At 34.6% G+C, this 17926-nt stretch overlaps 1 protein-coding gene across 1 annotated transcript in view; it reads left to right on the forward strand.

Annotated features, from left to right (window-relative positions):
* The first annotated feature begins 9362 nt into the window (after positions 1-9362).
* LOC149418654 (dynein intermediate chain 2, ciliary-like) overlaps positions 9363-17926 on the forward strand; it is a 28404-nt gene continuing 19840 nt past the window's right edge. Inside the window, exons 1-6 of the mRNA XM_089639142.1 lie at positions 9363-9383; positions 12416-12529; positions 13816-14017; positions 14849-14959; positions 16800-17257; positions 17585-17873. Coding sequence (XP_089495268.1) covers positions 9363-9383; positions 12416-12529; positions 13816-14017; positions 14849-14959; positions 16800-17257; positions 17585-17873 — 1195 coding nt within the window. The remainder of the gene's footprint in view (positions 9384-12415; positions 12530-13815; positions 14018-14848; positions 14960-16799; positions 17258-17584; positions 17874-17926) is intronic.

Here is a 17926-nt window from a genome sequence, read left to right on the forward strand (position 1 = left end):
TTATGCGGCTTGTTTAATTAGTTAACACAAACAAATACATTAATATTACTACATGATATTATTTTAGCCATAGTTAATTTACCGGCCCAACTTAGACGCAGTGCTTTCAAAATTAACTTAATAACCTTCAAGTCTGTTTCATGTTTCACTCGTAATTATAATATCTAAACAAAGTGAAGGATGTTTATTTCCTACCATTTATTATTCCTACAAACATTGTTCCAACGATAGCCACGCTGTATCCGCCCTTTTCAAATAGTTTCGCATAGCGTTTTATAAACTTTCCGTATTAACTTCAAATGCTTAAATTGTAGACCGACAAATAATCCCACAGGTATAACGTCTAATATTATTCTATTTATACAGAGAAATAAACTACTTGTAATTTTTCAGATTAATTTAGAATTTTATATGCTATTAAAACTTCGGTCACACGCCAAAATGCTACACGAAGTTTCTTAACTAAATTGGTAGTTTTACTTGGCCCTATCGCTTATTTGGGAAAATATTAACGAGTATAATAAAAGTTGTGGTATATTCAGAGAAATAATATAAGTTAAATGATAAACTCGTGCCGACCTATCCAGCGGTCGTAAAAAAAATTACAGCGAAAGGAGGAAAAATGCGAAAGAAAATTACGCTTTGCGGATAAATATGGACAAACTTTGGAGATAAGTGCTGGAGATTAAATAACACAAAATGCTTTGTTTAACCACTTACTACAATAATGCAAACTCTTTTTACTTTCCATTCGCACAAGACAAAATTTAAACTATCAACAAATTAGTAATACAGAAAAATGTATGTGTACTTAGTGTGAGAGACAACAGAATAGTAGGGATGTGTTTTCCGAAAATTTCGCGGTGAAAAATCCACCCGTCTAAATGATGCTCATACTGCCCAAGAGCGAGTCGAATCCCATATCCCATATGTGCGTTATGAATATCAGCACCTATGGGATCTTCCACCATACTTCGTAGGTTAATACAAAATATAGACCAAAACCCTGGGAATTTACAAGCTACCTGAGTGCGCAGCACATGTCAAGAGATTTTTTTAACACACAATTTATAACAAATAGTAATTCTTTCGTAAATTGTAATATTCGTTTTTATAACTTTAAAATTTTTTTTAAACTGTCGGTTTAATTTTGAACCCTGAATATGCTTGTACTAAGCGAAACCGGTCGGTTATAGAATATTAAATAAATGCAATTTCGTGGTTTTAAACAAAGTAATTGTTTCATTTTCATCAATGTGTTTAACCACAAAGTGACTGCTAAATACCAAAATATCTACGATATCTTAACATAATATTTTTTAGCCACATACGTTTTAATGAATCGCCAATTATATCTTGTTGCTAGGTCACTAATCTCTGGTGCAGCGAAGTGATGAAATTGCTTTTGATCTAGGGAGAAATATATACGTAATGTGGAATAGACCAATATTGGATTTTTTCATTTATCCGAGGGAATTTTTTCTCTCCCTTTTAATCTCTGATTGAACTTCCAATGAGAAAGGCCACGAACCGCCAATGGAGAAAACTGATGAAACAGAGCTTGTTAAGAATGGAACTGAAAGGGTTATTAATTTTCAACATCTTTACATTAAATTTTCATTGCAATACTCCTAAAGTCGTTGGAGAACGTACATATTATACATTATCCATGTAATCAATATTCTTTACTGCCCATTTAACTCAAAGAATCAAGAAGAAAACTAAAAGTGCATACCTTAAAAATTTCCAAATAAATAATGTGCCACTGACTTAGTGCCCTTTGGTTATAAACCATTGAACGCGGTCTGCCTCTCTTTCACTTACCTGAAATTGTATATCACCATCTCATTTGAATTTTGTAATCATGGTGAAACGCAGTTTTATACTGAAATACAGGCCCAAATTGGCTTATATACGGATCACGAAATAAGCCCATGAAGTTATTTTTGTTTCCCTCTTTATTCGATGATATTTTTGTTTTTCTCTTTATTCTATGACATTCTTGTTTTCCTCTTTATTCTATGAAATTTTTATTTTTCTCTTTATTCTATGATATTCTTGTTTTTCTCTTTAGTCTATTATATTCTTGTTTCCTCTTAATTCTATGATATTCTTATTTTCCTCTTTATTCTATGATATTTTTGTTTTTCTCTTTACTCTACGACATTCTTGTTTTCCTCTTTATCCTATGATATTATTGATTTTCTCTTTAGTCTTTTATATTCTTGTTTCCTCTTGATTCGATGATATTCGTATTTTCCTCTTTATTCTATGATATTATTGTTTTCCTTTTTTATCTTATGATATTCTTGTTTTTCTCTGACATATAAAAATGAGAAAATTAGAAAAAATATATTCAAGTAGAAAATTAAGTTATTTATATGATTTTGTCCAGGTTTATAAATTTAGTTATAAAAACGTTCGTTTTTAATAGGCCCAGTAACGAATATTAGATTATCCATCTAAAACGTCACAAAGCTGTTATATATATAGAGCATAATTTATAACGTGACGTATTAAATATTTGATCGATAATGGTTTGTTCTGAAAACGACATATTTTACAGTAAAAATTAGTTTGAAAAACCGACGAAGGTAATTTGGGACGAAATTCCTAATCATATTTTGTACCATGCCTGAAAGATACCGTAATGTTTTGACTGATTTCTTTATTTTTTATGTTTTACATTAGCAACGTTGTGCGATTAATTTATCAGTGATTTAGGTCAATGTCAGATACCATGCCTGTGATGTCCCTTAGTTACGATGTTAATCAGTGTATATTTATATCATTTGCGGTACTACATTTTGGATACTTTCAGATATTTTCAATTCGTTCAGTGACCTCCACATTAGCGGAAAAACTTCGCAACGTAAGTACCTACCTAAATGAAACTGCAAGAATGCGTAGATCGCCATTTATATGTGTTTCAACGAGCCTTCCTAATGTAGGCTTCCAGAAAATCTGTTACTTTGCGAGATGTGTCACGTGCAGAATAGGCACTGGCTTCCTCTTTCGGGAATCAGTATCTAAAATATTTGCAAGCGATCAAATTTTCCTACCATAAACACATGATGTTGCATTACTGCATAGTGCTTCGCCTTAAATGTCAAATTGCGAAGAACTAGTTCAGTATGCTAATCATCTATCCTTTATTTCATTTCGATAAAATGCTACGCATACATACGCGAGCCGAACTGCCGAGCTTAAGGCGAAGATTAATGCTAAATCACTATTTTGATTAATCTTTATAACGAATCGGTGTACATTTTGAATACCAAAAAATATGCTTTAGATAAATTGAAGGTTTTCCTATCGCTTCGTTTGAGAAGAATACAAATAAAAAAAATAATTTACTCAATAAAAAATATAAATGCAAACTACTAAAAAAAATATGTTTTAAATAGAAATGTATGAACGCAAAAAGGAAACAACTTTTAAAAAATACAGTATTATACCTAAGATTATCTGTAACGGTTTCACTTGATTCACTTTTTTGCTTTCTTATAAACTTATTTAATCAGTTTTTTGCTTGAAATCGAACGTTTCTAGACTCCGTTCGTCAAGCGATTTTAATGCCTATTACCTACGATATAAGGTATACCAAGAATATACACATTTTTGGCTTGTAGCTTCCTCTTAATCTCAAATTATGGGAAAGGAACGAAGCAACCGCACATGGCGCGTCACGCCGCTTGCAGTTGCTTCGTTGCTTTCCCGTAATTCGTGGCTCGGCTAGCGTTTCGGATCGGAAATGTATACATTCCATAAGTTCGGCGTATATAGTTCCAAATATTAATATTGTTTATTGTTATAGCTAGTGGGAAAAAGCGGCAGTTTGGTAGTGTAGTTATATGTGGGTTTCTGTTGTTCGGTGCAGTATTTTTCAACAAACATTCAAATTAGCTTCAATAAAGTAACAGATTTTCTGATTTTACTTTACGTGGCTCATCAGTTTCAAACAAATAGTAAGGATCGGTTGTTTCATAGAATTTGAACAATTCATCAAATTTCGAAGTTGATTTTCAAGCTCTGTGAAAGTTCTATAAAAAATTCTGTTATTATATCATTATTAGCTAGTTGTTCCACAAAACTGAAATAATAAGATAACTTGAATAGAACCTTTACAAAAATTGGAAATCAAATTGGAAATTTGATGAATTATTCAACTTCTGTGAAAAAACCCGTCCTAAGCCTAAAATCAACGCTTTCAATATTTAATTTTCACCCCACGCTTAGATACAAAGATAAAGCAATTGATCATCAGGTGCATGATTAATAATCATAAATCAACAAAACTAGAATGTAAAAGAAAACTCTAAAATAAAGGTAGACATTGATTGTTGCGCAATTGTCATTGAACCTAACTCTGTCTGTTGCATGCTTTGTGGAGATCACCAATATCGGTTCTGTTCCATTTGAGGCACAATCCACAATCTTTTATTTACTTTTTTACTACCACAATACTGTCCTCATTTTATAACGTTTTCTTTTTTTGAATAATTTAAATCAATCTTCAGGGCAATACACTTGTTTTAAAGACGTCTCTCAATGCTAAATTACACGAACAAAATATAGATTTTTTTTACTTCATCGCATTTTATTTTTAATACTCTGTTTAGTACATAAATTATTTTATAAATTTATTTTATGTAACTATTTGACGTGTAGGTAGTATGGAAAAATATTTCAAATGAATATCTCAACTCAAGGGCGTAGCTATAGCATTCACACGGGGATCGATCCAGGGGGATACATCACATTGATAAAAGAGATGGTGCAAATAAAATTGCTGTATTTTCGAAGAATACATTCCACGAATACCTTTCTCTTTTTTTTCACCCACTTATAAACTTATTATTTTCTCAACTGGTGAATTTATAAAAAATCAAAAAGAAGGCCCTTTTAAAGTGATTTATAAAAAAATGTCTGTACCGGTAACCTGGGGAATACTCGTTTTTACAGAAAAAAACTATCTTACTATAAGATTTTAATTTTGATAAGATTTGAGGAATAAATGTTGATAAACAAATATTTTAAAAGCAGCTTTAGAGAGTACAAAAATACCTTGAAGAACTAAAAAAAAAGTTAATTTTGAAAAGTTGAGTGTCATTATTAAATTAAAATGTTAAAAATAATAATAATGTTATTAATGTGTTAATGTTAATGTTATTATTATGTCTAATTAAAAATTTAGGCGTATTAGATCTATCAAAAAAATTATATATAAAGATGCAAAAATCGGTCATTTTGAATACATGTAGGATAACAAAAGATTTTTTAAATATTTATGTCGAGGGATCAGTAGGATTTATAGGCCCTGTTAGAAGTTCTACCGAGCCGAACCCTCTGATATGAAAATATCTGGAGTCGGTGAATTATTTTCCCATTTGATCTCTGGTGAGTTGACGTGTTGTTCTTGTATTGTTTTGTATTTATTTTGCTTATATAATGCACTTACACAATGTTGATTGACTAGATGATCATTTGTGGAAAAGTGAGTGGAAGGGTTAAGTTTTTCCTTTGGGGAAGATTTAACCCGGACAACTAAATCGGAAGTTAAAACAATAATTAAACTACAACAATTAAACACAAAAGGCAAGCTGGGATATTATGATTTATAATCACTTTTTACAAAATACCTACCTATTTGTATGAGGTAGCTTTCGAACAATGCTTTATAAGTTAGGCTGCAAAGTTTCTACTAGTAATTATGTGTTTATTTCGTGAATTGTGAACTGTCCCCTCACCGTGTCCATGTGAAAAATTTCATGCACTTGCACGGATAGCAAAACAATGATTTTCATTCTAGAAAAGCAACATCAGAAATACCACCAGCTGAAACAATTGTGACAGAAATGTTGTCTGCAATAGAATACACGTTTAAGTTAGATAGGTGACCCAATTGGTTCGTTTTTAAACTTCACGTCATTAGCTGAAACAAAGTTGGTTGAAGCGAGCGCTTATTAGCAACTTACAAGCGATGTCAAATATGTACAGCAAAATGATTATTCATGTTTTTGGCCAAATAGTGGTTTCAGGGGGTTTTAAATAACAGATTAACCTGATATGGTCGATTCGTCGAAGATTTTAGAACAAATAAATAAATTAACGTATGATTAATTTTGGATAAAGAATACATACCACGTATTATACCTACTATTTCATGTCACACGGTTGTTGAAACGCCAATGTAATCTATCATTAGAGTTCAGTTTGATCAGGTCATAGTTAAATAAAAATAGATTATCGTAAATTTTTGTAAGAAATGATATTGTGAAAAATGAAATTTTATTTAATTGATTAAAACATATAAAATTTCAGCAATTCTAAAAATTATTCCCAGTTTCGTGTAACTTATCAAATTAATAATACGTATCCTATTTTATGAACTATTTATGAATTATTTTTTTATAAACATACATAATAATAATAATAATAAAGTGTTTATTCCGGTATGTGGGGAGGTTAGTGCAGTCCCACACATTCCATATAGAGATACAATAAAATATATAATCAAAAACAAAAAGATAGAACAGAAAACCAAAGAAAAGAAAACAGAATAAATTGAGAATAAAATAAAATAAAATGATAAAATAATAGAATAATAGAAAGTTGAAGCCTTTAGGGAGCCGTGACTATATTAGGAGCTAGTATTTTTCTCCAGTGTGCGTCAATGCTGGAGGATGGAGTGAGGCGGGCTTCCATAGTGAGGATATTTCCAGAGCTTCTTATCCTTTCCCTCATTCCTGCCACCCTGGATCTAATAAGGGCTGCATATCCGGGAACTCGCCCCTCCGTGAACATACGGGAAGCGCTGCAGTATCTGGGGAGACAAAAAATTGTGCGGAAGGCGTTGTTGTACTGGACCCGTAGTCTTTCTATACTACTCTTTTTGTAGTTTGCCCATAGTTCGCACGTGTACAACGTTGCGCAGAAGGAAAGGAAGAGCGTCCTTTTTACTGCGGTACTACAAAGGCGAAATCTTCTGCTGAGCATGTTTGCTTTAACGCTGAGAGCTCTCCTTTGTCTATCAATATCATCATCGTCCATCAGATTACTGGTGATTATGTGCCCAAGGTATTTAGTTCCTTCGGTCACCTTCAAGTTCACACCGTTCAAGGTAGCTGGAGGAACATTTTTCGGGCCTTGCCCATGTCTTATGACCAATAGAGCCGTTTTAGCAGGGTTATATAACATATTTGTTTCTTCAGCATACTCTTCACAGATTTTCAGAAGAATGCGCAGTCCCCTTATAGATGGTGCCATCAGGACCATATCGTCCGCATAACTGACGTTATTAAGACACTGTCCTCCGATGTGGCAGCCTACTCCTGCATTGTTTAGCCTTTCGGTGAGTTCGTCCATGTACAGATTGAACAATATCGGTGACATGCATCCTCCCTGTCTGACGCCACTCTTTAGGAGGAAAGGTTCGGAAAAATCATCCCTCCATCTTACTAAGTTTTCCTGCTGTCTGTGCCACGAGTCGAGGATATGTATGACCTCCGATGATATGCCTCTTTCTCTGAGTTTAGCCCATAGCAGAGGGTGAGAAACCCTGTCGAAGGCCTTGCTCAGGTCTAAGAAACATGCATATGAGGTAGTCTTTTTATTCCTGTAGTATTCCAGGGTTCTTTTTACCGTAAAAATAGCAGTATCGGTAGCAGTTTGCTTTTTGAATCCCATTTGGTTGTCATGGGTTTCCAGACTGGGTCCGATACTGTTTAATAATAGACGTTCGAATAATCGTGCGATGGTGGTGGCAATTGAGATAGGTCTATAGCTGTCTTGAGAGGTAGAGTCCAAATTTAATAAGCGCATAGCATAATTACCTTGCGATTATGCATTTATTAAAAATCATATAAACTCCTTCTTAAGCTACCAGTACACGTCAGGCCAACGCATTGGGCTAACGTTGGCGCCAACCCGTTAAAATGTGAACGCTGTTGGCGGGTTGATGTTTGATGTGTGCATGAAAAACCGACAATAATCGGTTAGCCGGCCAACGTTTTGCGGACAAGCAACGGCTAATATACGCCAAGTGGTCCTAAACACGTTGGGCAAGCGCATTGGCTCAACGTGAAATTTTATTTGGATTTTAATTATTATCCATCGTTCAGAGTACCTGCGTAGAAAGGAAAGGCGGATATATGGTGAACGTAAAGTCAATCCATCTTCTTATATTATCTTTAACTATTCGAAAAAAATGTATGGATTAAAGAATAATGCGTGATGCGAATTGAAAAGGGAATACATTTTAGACAAAGCTCGAAATAAAAATAGAATTAAGTAAGAAATAAAAGAGAGTAAAGGTAAATCTGAAAAGTGGCAAAAAGTGAAAAATACAATGAACTAACATAGGCTTAATTGCAACACATTTACAGTAAAATACAATGAACTGACATAGGCTTAATTGGAACACATTTACAGTAAAGTGTACTTATTGTAATGAAATAACATAGGCTTAATTGGAACACATTTACAGTAAAATACAATGAACTAACATAGGCTTAATTGCAACACATTTACAGTAAAATACAATGAACTGACATAGGCTTAATTGGAACACATTTACAGTAAAGTGTACTTATTGTAATGAAATAACATAGGCTTAATTGGAACACATTTACAGTAAAATACAATGAACTAACATAGGCTTAATTGCAACACATTTACAGTAAAATACAATGAACTGACATAGGCTTAATTGGAACACATTTACAGTAAAATACAATGAACTAACATAGGCTTAATGGCAACACATTTACAGTAAAATTGAGTAATTCATGTTTGTGTCATGTCATTTGTCAATGTCCTAATTATATTAGCATGAGCATGATCCACTGCAATCATAAAAATCGTACTAATTATTTTACTAATAAATTAAACTTTATGTCAACTAACACAACTCATAAACCCAACTTTCAAAACTCATTTCAATACACTATTCAAATAACGTGAAATTTAAAGTTTCCTGACCATTATTTCAACGCTTGGAAGTATTTTTAACAACCGATTTATACTAATAAGGCTGCTACAAATAACTTACCCCCACACAACCCCCTTCGTAAACATCCCTTATCTCTAGGAAACTTTGTTGTAAAACGGTTTATTCCAGTTAGTTTTCAAGAAGGCAGATTGGCGACGGACGTGAATCCATTCCGCATGATTTAATTTTTGTCGCGTTTTTTGATTAAATTAATAATAACACGAACATCTCCAATCAACTTTTTTCTTTTATGAGGGTGAAATATTTGATTGTTTCTTTTCGGTTTCTAACTAAACCTACTTTATAAAAGTTTATAAAATCAATGTAATATGTTTAATATTATAGGATGATTTGAGTTACCAGTTATAAAATGTCTGTTGATCTCGATGAAGTGAGTACATTATTTATGCTTTGTTTTAATAATTATGCAACATTTCACGCGTTTGCTGTAATAATGACATGATTCAAGACCAGCAATTTTTCCGGAAATGAGTTTTGAATATTTTTAGTTATTGTAGTAATATTGTGAAGCAATACTGACGCTTAAGACGGGTTGTTTCGGAGAATTTGAACAATTCTTCAAATTTCAAAGTTAATTTTCAAGTACTGTCAAAGATTTTTTAACTGATTTCAGTTAAAAATCTTAATTATTATTTAATAACAGAAAGTTCTGTTATTTTTTCAGTTCTGTCAAGCAACTAGCCTATTATGATATAATAACAAAACTTGAATAGGACTTTCACAGAACCCGAAAGTGAACGTTGAAATTTGATGAATTGTTAAAATTCTCCGAAACAACCTGTGCTTATTGTTGTTTTCCGTTAATTTTTGGTAGTTTAAGTATACCGTCCTACTAGTACTAAGGAAAATGGATATTGTTTTGACCAAATAAGTGTTTTATATGCTTGATTTATGTCGTTATTGCATCAAACTAGCGATTTATAAGGTAACCTGATTTTTAGAACTGCCTCATAATGTTGCATTATTGTTAATACTTTAAGAGTTTTTTATTATACAAATTCCCCAAAACAATTTTAGATAAATTAGCTACGATGATTTATTTTATAATAAAATTTTATGTTTCATTTGAAGCAGACACTTTTTGATGTGATATTATAATTTAAAATAAAACAATAACTTAGTAAACACAACTTTTATTTTTAATACTTTATGCTGACCGGATTTCGTTACAACCTTCGTCAGGGCTGTATAATACTGTATAAGTCATAAATAAACAATACAATACAATAAATAAATAAATATAATAGATAAATAAACAATATAATACAACTTCGTCAGGGCTGTATAATACTGTATAAGTCATAAATAAACCACCCACGTACAAGCCCTGACGAAGCTACGGTTGTAGCTAAACCCGGTTGGCATTAAGTATAAAAAATAATAATGTTTAATAAGTTATTGTTTCGCTTTAAATAAAAATTTTATTAGCGATTATTGGTTGAAAAAAAATACCTTCATAGCCTATCAAGTCAGTTTTTTTTACATAATTGAAAACCGCATTTTTAGAAATAATCCACTACTATCTGGAATCTAAGATACTTTTTTATTATAATATAAACGTAATCGAGTATTCAAAGATGTAAACGCTTTGTTGAATATAAATCAAATGTATATTTTGAAATTCTTTTGCAAAATATTATAAATCTGGAATGCCTTTAGTAATCGAAGTGAGGCCACTAATCAATACATTATAATAGCTCTGTAAGATTATCTTTGTCTAACACCTCTAATTATATCTAAGAAAAAAAAATCTGTGTCATCATACGATGTTATAAAATATTAGTATCCTTCCCACCAGAATTTAAAATATATTTTTTTTACATAAGCACAGCATAATATCTAAAATATCCAATACTACCTACAACACAATTTACACTCACTTCAATATTTTACTCAACAGAAACGCAATAAAACGCTTTAAAATAAATAATATTTATGTACGTCTTTGAGGTAGGTACATAATGTAACATATTTTCTTTATTTGATTTAATTAAATGAACTCGAGTATGAGTCTTGGTCGCAACCAAATATTTACTCTGTTCTGTATATTTTATTATATTTCATATTGGTTGAATTTATTGTTTGAATTAATTGTTGAATTTATTTTAAGAGTTTATTGTTAAATTTATTGTTTGAATTAGTTGTTGAATATATTTTTTGAATTATTTCTTGAATTTGTTGTTGGAACGAGTTGTATATTATATTCATATAATGTTTATATTCATTGTTGAATTTATTATTTGAATGCGTTGTTGAATTTATTGTTTGAATTAAGAATATATTGTTTGAATTAGTTTGAAGGTTAATAATGTTGTTTGAATTATTGTTTCTTGGCTTGAATTAAAAACAACCTCCTCTTGAATTGAAAACAACCTCAAAGTTCAAGGCACCGCTATGGCCATTGTTATAAATTTTATAAATAATTTGACAGTTCAATTTGGCTATTTATATTCACCATTGAAAAGAGAAATGTACACCAATAACACAACTAGCCAGCAGCAAAAAAAACACACGGTTTTGTCCTATGTTCTGTTTATTGAATTCCAATGTTACCCGAAATGACAATAGTTTGAATGTTATTGATGTTGTATAAATGTTAAACATGTTATTTGAATGATATCACATTCGTCACGGCTTTTACATACAGTACATATTTATTATACATAACTAAACTATCTCAGTAACAATCTTTTGTAATTGTTAACTGATAAATTAAAGATGTCCACTGACTCTGACACTGGCAACGAAGAATACATTCGGTAAATCCCGACTTCTAGTATTACGTAGTGAAATCCGAAAGCTTATCAATGCAAGCAATTCTGGACGATCAAGTGCATCATTTAGAAATTAATATAGAAATATCATGTCAGTAAAAATCCTTCTATCAGACAATTTAAGCATATTAATTTAATTTAAAAGCGTGTTTGTAGTTAAACAAAATTGCTGAAATACCCATTTTAAAACTTATAAAACGTAAGAATTTATTTTGTATTATTTAAATAGCTTGTTCATGGATATTGTAATACGAATTCCAGACGGGAGAATTGTACTCAAGTTGAGTTCTAATAAAGGCAAAATATAACAGTTTAATACACTTTATATTGTTGAAATTACTACTTAACTTTGCCACAAAGACCTTGTTAGAGATTTCCGTTATATGGTTAACAAAATAAAGTTTCTATTGAAAAGTGATTCCTAAGTTTTTAATTTGTGTTAATGTCTCTGTTTAAGGTTATATTATATAAGTAGATGTATTGTGTTTAAAAATGGTTGCAATTTCAAATTGAAAAAATATTAATGTTTGATACACATTAAAAACGGTTGTAAGTTTCCACGATAAACAAAAATAGAAATTGTAAAAAGTGTTTATTTAAAAACTAATAGTTATTTCGCCTGTAAAAGGATGCCAAGAAAAAGAACGCCGCAAAAGTCGCTGGAGAGGCAGAAGAGGTCCCTGAGGCCCTGAAGGTGAGGCCGCTTATGAGGCCCGCGGACCAGGAGAAACTCAGCGAAGCTGTAAGTGGACTTCATCACTATTGTTTTGGAGATTAGGAATTATTTGTTATCTGAAAATACTAATTATAATCTAAATTATAAATAGTTATATTATAGCCTAGTGGGGACTCCATCGAAGCCGGGGTGAAGTTAGCGACTCAGAAGCTGGGCGTACTGTACAGGTGCCGCAGATACTAAGTACACAACTGCTAACTCTGTACAAATAGCAAGTGCGCCCCACGTTTTAATTTGGCAGCTCCTTCTCGTTTGGAGCCTCAAAATACCTCGTAAAACCGTCAACTCATTGATTCTCCTATCTTGATTGTAATCTTTAAAGTACTGGCGTCAAGTGGGAACGATGTCTTTGCATTACCGGGTTTTCCACGGAATATGCTCTCGTCATTGATTCCTTCACCATCGGTGCACAGTTAGGAAACCCGCCAAACGTGCGACCAACATTTTTACACGGTTGACATTTGTCGTATGAGAGCGTGTCGTTTCTACGATTCGTGGAACTGAAGTTTGCCGGCCTATGTCAAGACCCTGTTTCACTACTTCTTTTCCACAAAAGACCACTCACACAGTATTCTTAAAGATGACATTGGCCCTGAGATAAATTAATTTCCTCAGAGCCTGCTGTGTTTATGTAAAAAAAAGGTTTATTAAATAACCGATACTACCTCACCTTCTTCTTCATCGCCTCCTTCCGCTCCACACTACCTTAAGCCTCACAACATACCCCAATTGGGGATGCCATAGTCTTACTGGCGCCAAAAGAATCGTAATTCACATAAAAAATAAACAACTTAATTATCTTATCGCTCTGTTCTCCACGCAATTTCCCTAATTACTCCTTCCCCTTTGTTGACCTCCCACACCAACCCCTATATATTTATATAAATATGTCAGTATTTTATGTTCATCCTATAATCTCCCGATGAAGGGAGGTCCTTTCCGGAACCGGTAGAGCAATAATTATTAAAATAAAGTGATTTCATACAATTTTATATGATTTTTATTGTAATTATGACAACCCACAATATACATAAATGCTTTCTATGGTTACATAATTTATTTTATTTAAGAATGGAAAAAAGTCCACGAGTAAAAGATAAACAACCAAACTTAAACAAAACTTTCATGGTGTTCGGAGGACCTACGGTATGTAGTTCCACAGGGGGACTCCATCTAGGCAGCTATGGAATTTACAACGGTGATTTTATATTTGGTTGTATGGGAATTTTCTGAACTCATCCCTCAAGGAACATTAAACATTAAAAATATGTGTGCAATGATTACTTTTTCAGCAACTGAAAGTAGAGATAACCCGCACGCTAACCTGCATCAATCCTCAGCTTCCCACCAAGGAAGCGGAGTATAGCTTCGCGCTCGGGGAGTTTGTCGACAAGCCCCCAGAGGAGACCATCTCCTACGCGCTCTACAGCCATCAGGGCACGGCCATAAAGAAGGATGGAGAAGAGGCCAGGGCACAAATTGCTGCAGGATACGGTATGTTCATAGTGATGGCTCGATCATTTATCTGCTGCCCGCTAAGGAAGAGTACAGCTACGCGCTCGAGAAGTTTTTGAACAAGCCCCTGGTGGAGACCACTTGCTACGCGCTCTACGGCCGCCAGGGCGAGGACATCAAGAAGGACGGTAAAGGGGCCAGGGCACAGATAGCTGCTTGGTATGGTAGGTTTGTAGTGCCACCTTGTATCATTCACCTGCTGCCCGCCAAGAAAGGGTACAGATTTGTACTCGGAGAGTTCGTGAACAAAACACAAAAAGCCATTACTTGCTACGCTCTCTATAACCGCCAGGGCATGGTCATCAGGAAGAACGGAAAAAAGGCCATGGCATAGATAGCTGCAGGATATGATATGTTTGTACTGTCGGCTTATATCTTTTACGAGAAGTATTTTAGAGCTTCACGCTTGAGGAATTTGTGAAACAGACCCCGTACGGAGACATTTGCTACGCGCTCCACAGCCACCAGCGCACGGCTATCAAGAAGGAAGGTGAAGAGACCAGAACATAGATAGCTTCATGTTTGTATTGTGGGCTTATGTTAAATTTACCTGCTGCCCACTAGGGATGTAAGGAGGTATAGCAAAAAAGTTCAATAAAACCCCAATTTATCTTATTTCCTTTTTCATAAAAGAGCTCAGCAATGTCACTGAAGGTTCTGCTCAATAAAAAAAGATTTTGACAGCGTGTAATATATACCTTTGGCGGTCACAAATGTGATCCATAGGGTCATACAGGCGGTAATGGCAAGATAATATTAAACAAAATTCATAATAAAACAATGAAACATCAATTTTTGTTTATTGAACAGGTGCTGTAAACCTTGATGACTCTGGACCAAAGAAAATAAAAGCAAAGAAAACAACGGAAGAAGAAGAGGAAGATGAAGAAGAAGAACCCGCTGCCGATGATGAGGCTCCAGGTAATATGATAATTATCTAAAAAATAATTGATTAACACACTTCATAAATAATATGGACATTTAGAAGTAATAGTAGGTTGTTTAATCCCTTGGACAATTTTAAATTTTATGTATAATTGACACATACGTAGAACAACCGTAGAGTCTTTTTGGGGGCTTGACACGGTCTCATAAAAGTTAGGCTATCTCTAGAGTGGAAGGTAATCTCAGTACCGCCCTGGTGTAAGACCAAGATGCCATAGTCTTACTGGGTTCAGATGGTTGGGAGCGGTTGGGACTCTTGTGCGGTATTCACATTTTTTTCTTATTTTGTATTACGGTGAAAGATACGATTTAAACAGCGTTAGAAAGAGATAATAATAAAGAGATAAGTTGCATTAAATGTTTTTTCGTAAACGCTCCCAAAAGTTTAAAACTAATTATATGAAACATTATTTAGCAATAGAAAAATATTTGTCAAGTTTTGCACAGTTTTTAACAAAATTTGTATACGAAACTAAAATATCTTTATCTATTTAAATAATTTTTAGCTTCGTACAAAGTAGTAATTACCGTTCACTTAATAAAAACCACCCGCAAGTGGCTTTAAAAATTTTGTATTTGTTTGCGTTCAAATTTTTAATATTTGCACACACCCCAAATCATCATCCGATTAATCGATATACTTTATTGGACCGTCGGAATTGTAATAATTCGATTGTAAAAGACAATATTCGCGATTCCTAAAAGAAAATTTGAAACAGAAAAATCAGAAAAAGATACGGTCACATCTAGGACTGTGAATGTGAATATATCTTTTTCTGATTTTTCCGTTTCAAATTTCGTTTAGGAATCGCTAATATTGTCTTCAATAATTAAATATTAAAATTTGAGGTTTTACTCTTTAAGTTATTCGAAAAAATAAAATAATAATTCGGTTGGAGGTTTAACTCGGATGGTGAATAGGGGGTTTTGTACAAAAATCTGAGTTTCATTTGCTTTCAAGAACTATATGCTGCTTTGAAATAGTTCGAAAACAGCTAATTTATCTGAAATTGAATGTAGTCTGTTGTATCTTCCAGAATGCGACTATTACATATTGCTCAGTAAAATTTAACCTTCTGGCCAGTTCTCACAATTCGTATTTTTAAAGATAGTGTAGCTTCCCACATTTGCAGATTCGACCCTACAATAAAACAATTCATTGGCCTGGTATTTTTATAAACATATTGCCTTGTTTGTATCATTTATGATTTAAGAATTGGTGACATTTTACTGCAAGCGGCGGCAGTTTTCAAATAGAGCTGTTCGCCTTCGATTTTATGATGACCCTAGTTAAACCATTATGCCTAAAAATATTTGCCAATACCTTTCCCACCCCTGTCCCATAGTAATAAAAACCCCAAATAAAGTTTCATCTTCCTCAAAATAATTCCTTTAAAATATTTCTATTGTTTAAGTCACGTTTGTATCATTAAGAATAGTTAAATGCATTTTATTTTATGTTAAGAATGTTGTTTGCCAACGAGCGGGTGGAACATCTTTATTTTGGTAAAATGTCCTTCAGAATTTAGTTTAAATACAGATACCTCCCAGAAAAAGGACAGTATTAGAGTGTTGCTATAACTGGTAGGTACATGCGTACCTAGGCAGTCAGTCGTGAGATAATTACTAGGTTTATGTAAACCTAGGGAAAACTGAAGAATAGAGGAAACTAGACCTTTATTTCTTTCAGTTTAAGTTTTAGCAGAGGAAAATAAGATCCTGCAATTATATTGTGAATTAATAAATTTATATGTCAAGAAGAAGAAGTGTTTTCCTGCATTCCATCTGACGGCGTGTTCTCGTACCACGATAGCAGAAACATATGGTCCTTCGAGCCGCATCGGGAACAGCAGCATCATGGAAGCGGGACAACACACAAAGACGTCATCTGTCTGCGGCAGCAAGGCGGGAACCAGCAGGAGCTGGATGGAGGCTCAAATAAAAGCTTCAGCAACCAAGGTGCACATCACGAGACAAAAGGCCCGCCTACTTACGGAGATGGCTGAAGCAAAGATGGCTGCAGCAATGTCAATATTGGATGCAGAGGAGCAACATGCGGCGCTCGTTTTAGAAGCCGCATCAAGGACTTCGCAACGGACTCTCGAAGATAGAGTCAATGACTGGGTGGACCAGTCACATCACAGTTCATCATCAGAACTTGGAAATCACGATGAACAGCCTCTTCGAGATCAAATGGAGCAGCAACAGGAACTGCTCCATGATGGGCGGTTATCACTACAACCGCCCACAAGAACTGCACAGCAACAGCCCTTGGCAGGGCAGACTCTCCCGTCGCAAATGGAGCCTCGGGTAGAGCAGGCTCATCCGCTGCAATTGGAACAGCGGTTGGAGCAGAACAAGGGTGGGCGGTACACAATACTCCCACCAAAAGGATCCTCAGAGCAGCAGCCCTTGGCCAGCCAGACTCTCCTGTCGCAAATGGAGCCTCGGGTAGAGCAGGCCCATCCGCTGCAATTGGAACAGCGGTTGGAGCAGAACAAGGGTGGGCGGTACACATTACTCCCACCAAAAGGATCCTCAGAGCAGCAGCCCTTGGCAGGGCAGACTCTCCCATCGCAATTGGAGCCTCGGACAGAGCAGGCTCTTCCGCTGCACTTGGGACAGCGGTTGGAGCAGCAGCAGCAGGGCGGGCGGTACGAGCTACTCCCACCCAGAGGAACATCGCATCAGCAGCCCTTAGTAGGGCAATCTCTTCAGCTGCAGTCGACGCAGCATCAGCAGCCAAGCAGTAGCTACTGGGAGCTGCCTACATCAGAGCAGCCATTCAACTTAGCAGAGCAACGCGACGGGCAACAGTGGCCAGAGTCGCAGGGCCGATTCCAGGGACCAACACCTGCTATAACTGAAGACCGTCTCGCGGAATCAATTGGTAAGGCAATGTCTTTATATAATACCAGGCCCAAAGTTAATGATCTTCCCACA

This window comes from Hesperophylax consimilis, chromosome 13 (assembly GCF_061612785.1).
Source record: "Hesperophylax consimilis isolate HC1 chromosome 13, BYU_Hcon_1.0, whole genome shotgun sequence".
NCBI classification, from domain to species: domain Eukaryota; kingdom Metazoa; phylum Arthropoda; class Insecta; order Trichoptera; family Limnephilidae; genus Hesperophylax; species Hesperophylax consimilis.